Source organism: Notothenia coriiceps, unplaced genomic scaffold (assembly GCF_000735185.1).
Source record: "Notothenia coriiceps isolate Sejong01 unplaced genomic scaffold, NC01 NC01_scaffold00037250, whole genome shotgun sequence".
Lineage (NCBI taxonomy): Eukaryota > Metazoa > Chordata > Actinopteri > Perciformes > Nototheniidae > Notothenia > Notothenia coriiceps.
In genome coordinates, this window is record NW_011369951.1 from 12,619,958 (window position 1) to 12,627,813 (window position 7,856).

The 7,856-nt window shown below is 41.4% G+C and overlaps 1 protein-coding gene across 1 annotated transcript in view; it reads right to left on the reverse strand.

Annotated features, from left to right (window-relative positions):
• The window catches only part of foxp1b (forkhead box P1b), a 29,735-nt gene that overhangs the window by 9,612 nt on the left and 12,267 nt on the right, over positions 1–7,856 (reverse strand). Inside the window, exons 4-7 of the mRNA XM_010796334.1 lie at positions 6,610–6,693; positions 2,183–2,387; positions 714–790; positions 47–148 (exon numbers count right to left, since the gene is read on the reverse strand). Of these exons, the coding sequence (XP_010794636.1) occupies positions 47–148; positions 714–790; positions 2,183–2,387; positions 6,610–6,693 (468 nt within the window). The remainder of the gene's footprint in view (positions 1–46; positions 149–713; positions 791–2,182; positions 2,388–6,609; positions 6,694–7,856) is intronic.

Sequence of the window (7,856 nt, forward strand, 5' to 3'; positions counted from 1 at the left end):
CTCGGTCTGTCTGGTGTAAGGAAGTCGGGAGGAAAAGTCAAATTACCTTCCACGTCGCCGCGTTGCGTCTAAAATATGCAAACATTCGCGTGAACCAGTTGTAGACTTCGTTTAGTGTTAGCTGCTTTTCTGGAGATTCGAGGATTGCCTGGATGAGGGAACAGCGACAGAAACAAACATTTAGCATCTTGCTCCCGTCACAAAGGGATCAATAATTCAGGTTTGTGTGTGTTCTCTTGAGGAAAACAGAAAGGAAACAGGCTGTGGAAAAGTGCTAAGAAGTCTCATGCACAGTCAATAACTGCAGATATGAATATATTGTTCCTTTGTGGGTAAATGAAGGGCAAGTGGAAAACATTTCTCAGGCAGATTACAGGGCAGCAATTATGGCTCAGATTAATTCCTGAGATCCCAGATTACTGCGGCCCGGCGATAATTGACTGGCCGTCTTAAAACAGGTCCATCCCTACTGTTGTGTGAAATGAATTTGGTAATAATCACAGAAATGCTTAATCAAATGCAATTGTCATATATGGCTGTTTTTTCTTGAAATGCTCTCATTTGAAAATGGTTAATCTGCCCCTCTGTCTAAATTGCATTTTAACAAGGAGAGAAATAAATCCAACAAATGTAGTTTTTTTGAATAGCTGTGTTTCTAAGCGGGGTGGAGGATGTTAAGAATACAACACTTTAAAAAGAAAGCACAAGCTCACCTGTCTTATTAGCGAAGCGTACGTGAACGGCGGTCTAACCTCTGCATTCATGTAAAACTCTTTGTTCTGACTGAGATCTGCACACAGGGAAGGAAGCATGGAATACAATGAGCAAGTGTCAACAGGAATGTCCCATCAGTGGATGATAATGCACATATTAGCATGATCACATGTGTCTATGTGTTTTAATCTAGGGCTGCAACTCATCTGCCTATCATTTTCCTGAATAATCATTTGGTCCAGAATAGTGAAAACATCCATCCCAGCCGCCTTAAAGCCCCTGTCACACCGTCCTGAAATTGACACCCGATGGACACACGATAAAGGAAATGTTCAAATTCGGCTCTGATCGTAACAACATCGGTCCATTCGTGAGGGCATCTTAAGCCATCGTATGACCGCCGGTGGAGTTTCTCAGGCTCCGGCAGCAACTTCGTGAGCAGTGGCAACATTTTTGGCATGCCAAAGATGGCTTAAGATGCCCTCACGAATGTCCCGATGTTGCTACGATCATAGCCGAATTTGAACATTTCCTTTATCGTGTGTCCATCTGGTTGTTTTATTGCACAACAAAATCATGTAGACATATTATGTAAATAACCCAATTTGTGTTCTGTGAAACTAAAAAGGATATAATATATTATTTTGAAGGCGAGGAAGTTGTTGTTGCTATGGAAACAACATGACGGAGAAAACTTAAGAAGAACAAAGTCTGAAAATATCAGTACAGTATCATAGTACTTTAACATAATTGCTTTTGCTACTTTCGTTGCAGTTGTATGTCTTAAATGTAATGTAAATGTTGCCTTCGTGTGTGGTTCGGGGCCATCTTCGTGCGAAATTCACATTTCCATATTCGTGTGTCCATCGGGTGTACATTTCGGGACAGTGTGACAGGGGCTTAAAGGTCTTACAAAAGGAAGACATTGTGTGAGGACACGTCTCATCATTTGCTGATTTCAAGGTGGACCTGTGCTGATGACGTCTCTCACATCCTAATTTAATATTTCTATTAACACTCACATTTTTATTATCCATTATTGTGATAATTGTCATCCTTTGGTCTTTAACAAATAATGAAAACAGCAATAAAATGTCCCTCCTAGTGTCTCGAAGTCCACGGTGACTTCTTTATATGTCATGTTTTCATGTTTTGTTGTCGAAAACACAAATATGCTCACTTTAATATGATATGAAATAGAGTAAAGAAGAAAGTATACATTTAAGAGAAGCTAAAAACAGCATTACGTTTAATGTTTTCATACAAATGGACTTGAACTATTAATACATTAGCTAACATTGATGTATGGTTCCAGCTTTAATTTACAGATATCTATATGTGTCAGAATGAGAATCAGAATAGCTTCATTAGTCCCACAGAGGGGACATGTACATTGTTACAGCAGAAACCAGCTTGATGTTACCTAAGAAGCATGCTAATGGTAATAAAACAAGTGTGTGCACTGTACCTGGAGAGATGGGCATGTTGTATTTGTCTGAGTAGCGCCGCCGCATGGGGCCCACGCTGTGGAGGCTGTTGGCGGTGATGACGGAGTGGGTCTGGGACAGCGGCGTGAGGGGGGCCGTGGGGGTGGTGGGAGTCTGGGGCAGGCTGAGGGGGGGCGAGGCTGAGTGGGCCGACTTGGACAGTGTGACGTTGGACACCAAGTTGAGCTGGAAGATGGAAAACAAACGCAGACAGGAGTTAGACCTCTCGTGAGCTCCGACGCCTCATTGGCTGAGCAGATCTCTGTTATCGAAGAGATGATCCCTGAACGTTTGGGAAACAACCCTCCAGCCTCGGCTATTCTCCCCGCTCTGCTCTCTGATTCCCAGCTTCACCTGAACTTCACCTGAACTTTTGAAAGAACATCCATAACATTCATCTGTTTGCAACTTATATATATCAATATTCCAATTACTTGTATATAGACTATTTTGCACAATTTCTATTATATGTTATTTTATTGACTTGCACTATTTATTATCTGTTTGACTGTGTTTCACTGTTGGAGGAGCCTGTGACCTAAGAATGCCATTGTCATAACTACACTGTAGCTATGTACACATGACAGTAAAAGCCTTGAATGTGTCCCTCTTGTCCTGTGTTTGGGGTCCGCGGCTTGGTGACCACCGGTGAAGGTTTGGAGCAGAGAAGACGTAACGGCTGTGAAAAATGATTCTCACCTCACTACCTACCTACCTACCGCTGAGCCGCCCCGCTAATAAGGCAGCCAGAGGAGGAAGCCAATCTGGACTAATTACGAGCTGGGATTGTATTGTGAGGACTGTAATTAGGAGCTGCTTATGGAGGTGATCTGATGATTAACTGCTGTCTCTAAATGACCTCCATCACCGGGCCGTGGAGAAGACGATGGACAGAGAATATTTGGTTTACCCACGGAGGCCTGTGTGTGTTTTGAATAAAGGAGAAGGCGGGACTTAAGTAATAATGGCTACAAGGTAAACTAATTATGTCTCCGTAAGGGTACAGCATGGCTTCCAGCAGCTGCCTCCACACACTGCAGTCAAGTCAAGTGGAAAATTCAAGCCTGACCCCCCGCCCTCCCCCCCCCCCCCCTGCTCCCCTTATTAATTGGCAGGAAAACTAATGACACATATACATATTCCCGCAAAATTGTTCTAATTGCTAATTTGCCGAAGGAGGCCAGCATCCAAATGAAACATGACTTCAGAGTGTGAGGAAGAGGATGCGGAGTGTTGGGAGGACACGACTCATCTCTGACGTCATGTGTTGATTACGAGTCTGATTGGTGCTCATGACGTCTATGACGACCTTATTAATATTCATATTAGCACTCATTAGCAACAGGTATATTTAACATAAGAAATAGCAGATCTCAGGCTGAACGGATGTCAGTTTTTTCCTTATCTTTTATAAATGTAACAATTATTCTCATTAACGATTATTGTGCCAATGATTTTCTAGAATTATATATTAATATTTGAGTGTATAATATAAATATTATATCATTTTAAAAGTAATTATTATAGTACAATTAGTGAAAAATGTCCATCCAAGTTTCTCAAAGATCAGCTTTAAATGTCATGTTTTGCCGAACCTTAAATATATTCAATTTATTCTGATATAAAATCAAAACAATGAACTTGTAACGGCTAGAAACGGCATTTTCTGACAGTTTTGCATTAACAAATCTATACAACTTTTTACGTCACATGAAATACACCTTAATGAACGATGAAGTTGCAACCGCTCCAAATATAATGAGTGAATTGTGTCTTCTCAAATCCCTCTTTAACAGACGTGTGTCCACCTCCTCACGATGTCTATTTACGTTTCGCAGGCTGAACGGCAGCTTTCTGGCCGAGTCTGCCCAAATCATTTGGATTACTGCTGGGACGCACAGACGCTCCATCCTCAGCAACAGTAGCAGGAGACGTGTTATTCTAAATCACGGACTAAATAAATCACACTTGGGCTCGCGTGTTTCTGACACAATGCTATCAATAGAACGGGGCTTTGCGGTGTTGACTTCTCTTCCTGTGGATTAGCGGGCTTTGTTTCATGTTTCATCCATATTCCCTGGCCATAAACACAGAGAGGCTTCAACAATAGGCCAGACAGGCTGGTAATAGCCTCGCCTTTGTTTGCCTCGCCATTTGGGCTCACTCCAGTGCGTGGACAAAATGAGACTTCAGACTGAAATTAATTAAATGGTAATTGGTGATCTAATTATACTGGCTTTGACTCGGCAAGCTGCTAAAGAAAATAAACAAAAAGTCCCTCCTTAATTATGTATGGCGTAAAAGGTCAGATTTCTGACAAGAATGCTTAGTGACACCGAGTGCAGACACCCACCCACCCACACACACACACTCACAGGCAAACACAAACACACACACAGGAACACGCAATGCTAATGTGGCACATTTTGTTTTGATCTTGCCCCGCTTCCCCGTCCACCTCAGAAGACCAAAAATGAATCCCATTCATTTGACGTTGTGCATGCACAGTATCACTTTGTTTGTCTTTAATTATGAGTACATGTAAACCAGCTACTCTGCTATGACAGTTGGCTACATATACACAGCTTTATTAAACGCAGAAACGGCAGGAAAGCAGCAATTACTGGAAGAACACACTTGTTTCTTCAGAGCTGCTTCCTTCAGAGGACATTTTTATTCAAAGCAGGCGCTTCTCTTTTTCTTTGGTGCTCCTGCAATCTCACTAAAACCCCACGGAGGCCCTGACCTGCGAGAGTCCACTGCTCACCCAGACATATTTATCATAGCATTTCAGGGGCAGCTCGCAGCAGCAGGCAAAAGGGGAGTCTATTTATTTTGAATACAAACCCCAGCTTGCCCCGTTGAGAGTGAGAACGCTGGGGGGGGAAGGAGAGGGGAGTGAACTCAAGATGCTATCTGCCGCTCCGGTCCACTTTTCATATACAAATGTCCCCCGTGTCAGAGCCCCTCGTTCTGCACTCTAATCTACAGCATCAGCGTGTGTGACACAGCTTCAACAGGCAGCCTTTTGTCGTCCCCATCCCCTCTCTGACTGTAAAGGACTCCTCGTGTGTGTGTGTGTGTGTGTGTGTGTGTGTGTGTGTGTGTGTGTGTGTGTNAACAGGCAGCCTTTTGTCGTCCCCATCCCCTCTCTGACTGTAAAGGACTCCTCCTGTGTGTGTGTGTGTGTGTGTGTGTGTGTGTGTGTGTGTGTGTGTGTGTGTGTGGTTTGAGATTCACACCCTGCAGTATAATGATCACTGTCATGCAGACTAACTGATGGCGGTGCTGAGGCCCCCTTCTTCTTAAACATGACAAAATAGCGCAGACACTTACATGCCATATGTTAAGCCCCTATAGGATGGGGATTAGTCAGCAGGCTTTATGGCGTGGCGTATATTAAGAGTGATAAGCATGATGTGAGCAATGTGACAAGGAGAGAATAAATGGATCTGCTTGGACGTTTATTCTGAATATGTGGTTCACTTGCAGGGAATGTAGGGGTAACACCAACAGGGCTACACATTACATTATACTGTTGATTCATCTGCAGATTATTTTCTATGTTTCCTAATCAGTTGGTCTATACAATGTCAGTTAAAAACCAAAGATATTGACTTTAACGTGATATTAAACCAATCTAAAGCAAGACATTTCAATACTTGAGGGGCTGGAACAGCATTTTTTCTACTATTTAGCATAAAGTTAACAATTCATTAATTATCAAAACAGTTCATAATTTGTCATTTGTTGTCTGTAAGTTGTTCAATTGACTTATTTAAGTAAAACATTTTATTTTATCATCTCATCCTGCAAGATACATGTTTTTACACTTAGTTCACTCAACCAGCATTTTAGATAAAAGATTATGAGAAAAACAATGACTCATAAAAACACACATTAGGTTAATATTACATATCTTTTAAACAATGCTAATGGTGTTTGCTTTTTTACTGTATATGAGTATTCAATTGTTTTTAGCGGAGTATGCTTTGTAATTGAATTTTTGTTCAAATAAGATAGGTATAATAATATAATAAATGCTCTTGTCATTTGATGCTATCAAGCTGGAAATGTACTTTAATGTTGACAAAGTGCTAAAAAATAAAGAGCATATTTGGTGTATTTATTAGAGATAGCGTGTATTTCCGTCTCCCCTCACTCCGCCTCTCTGAAGCTGTTACAGCAGCTCCAGTTCATCACAGCCTCCAAATTGAATCTCGGATGTCAGCAGATGTGCTCCGAAACAATATTTACTGCCTCCCTCAAGAGAACAGCTGTTTTTATTTAGCAGATAAATAAGAAGATGGAGGAAGGGATTAATGAATACATGTGTGCCAATTAAGACAAACAAAAGGATGGAGGAGGAGGGGGGGGAGACAGATAGAGGAGGAATGACAGGGCTCACCGGCTGTGGGGTGTTTTTGGGCTCCGTGGACTTGACGTGAAGGTGCGTCATCATCGCTTGCAGACGCTCTTTATCTTTCGCTAGCTGTAATGAGGACAGACAACACATTACATTTGTTATATATATAGAAATGTATTTATTAGGATAAACCCCTTGAGATGCACCGTGTCGTTTTCAAGGGGGTCCCGACAGAAAGCAAAGCATGACAAACAACGTACAGTTAAGTAAAAGTAATACATAGAATCATTACACTTTGATAGACAGTAGTGCTAATAGGTCAGTTTCATCAATAACAATGAATTGAACAAAAAGAAGATACACAAATCTATATTAATTACAAATATAAATCCCCTTTAAAAAGACTGGAAGCTCCAAACACACCGTCCTTTACAGTGAGAAACATGGTCCAATTCCAATACTTTTGGAAACCACAATTCAAGGTTACAAAGCATCCGAGGTCTCACTGCCAGGCCCTTTCTACCTGTCTGAAACTGTCTTAGCTGCCAGCTTACATTATGGTGAGGGGCTGCATGCAGAGGAAGTGTGTGTGTCTGATAAAGCTCCATCTCCATCCTTCTGCATGAAACACCACCGGGGCGGAAACACAGCACGGTGGTTGGTAGTAACGTCACAGAGACTCTCACTGTTTACGGTTAACACGCAGAACTCTTTAATACTCATCAACAGTCCATTTTGACTTCATGATGTGCTTTGAATGTGAACATGGCTGCTAAAATGTGGAATACATTAAACGTGATTCTAGCTGTATTTGCTTCGACAAAAGATAATTAATAAAAATACACTTGAATGGGATCTTTGGTTGTCTTTTCCCCCTGTAAATCTACTAAATAAGTGCACTGGTCATTATGCCCCCTACTCTAATGGAATGACTCTTTCCATAAGTGCATTCCTAACACATGCTTTCTTGCAGGAAAAGATAACGGTATTAAAAGCATTGATTATGATGCGCTTTCTGAAATAAAAGAACCTCCCTGCTCCGAACACACACTCAGCTGCCCAGTGGTGTTTTATTGTTGGTGCCAAACAGTTAGAAGTCATAAATAACTTTAAAACCCAGTGAAATTCAAAATGTAATTATCTTCTCTACTTAGCCCCGGGCTCCTTCATATATCTTTTTCCCTGGCTGTCATGCATACATAACACATTTTTAATGACTGGTTACTTGCAAATGTACAAAATTATTTTCTCTCTCTGTTGCTGCCTCGCCTTTTTTTTTTTTTTTTTTT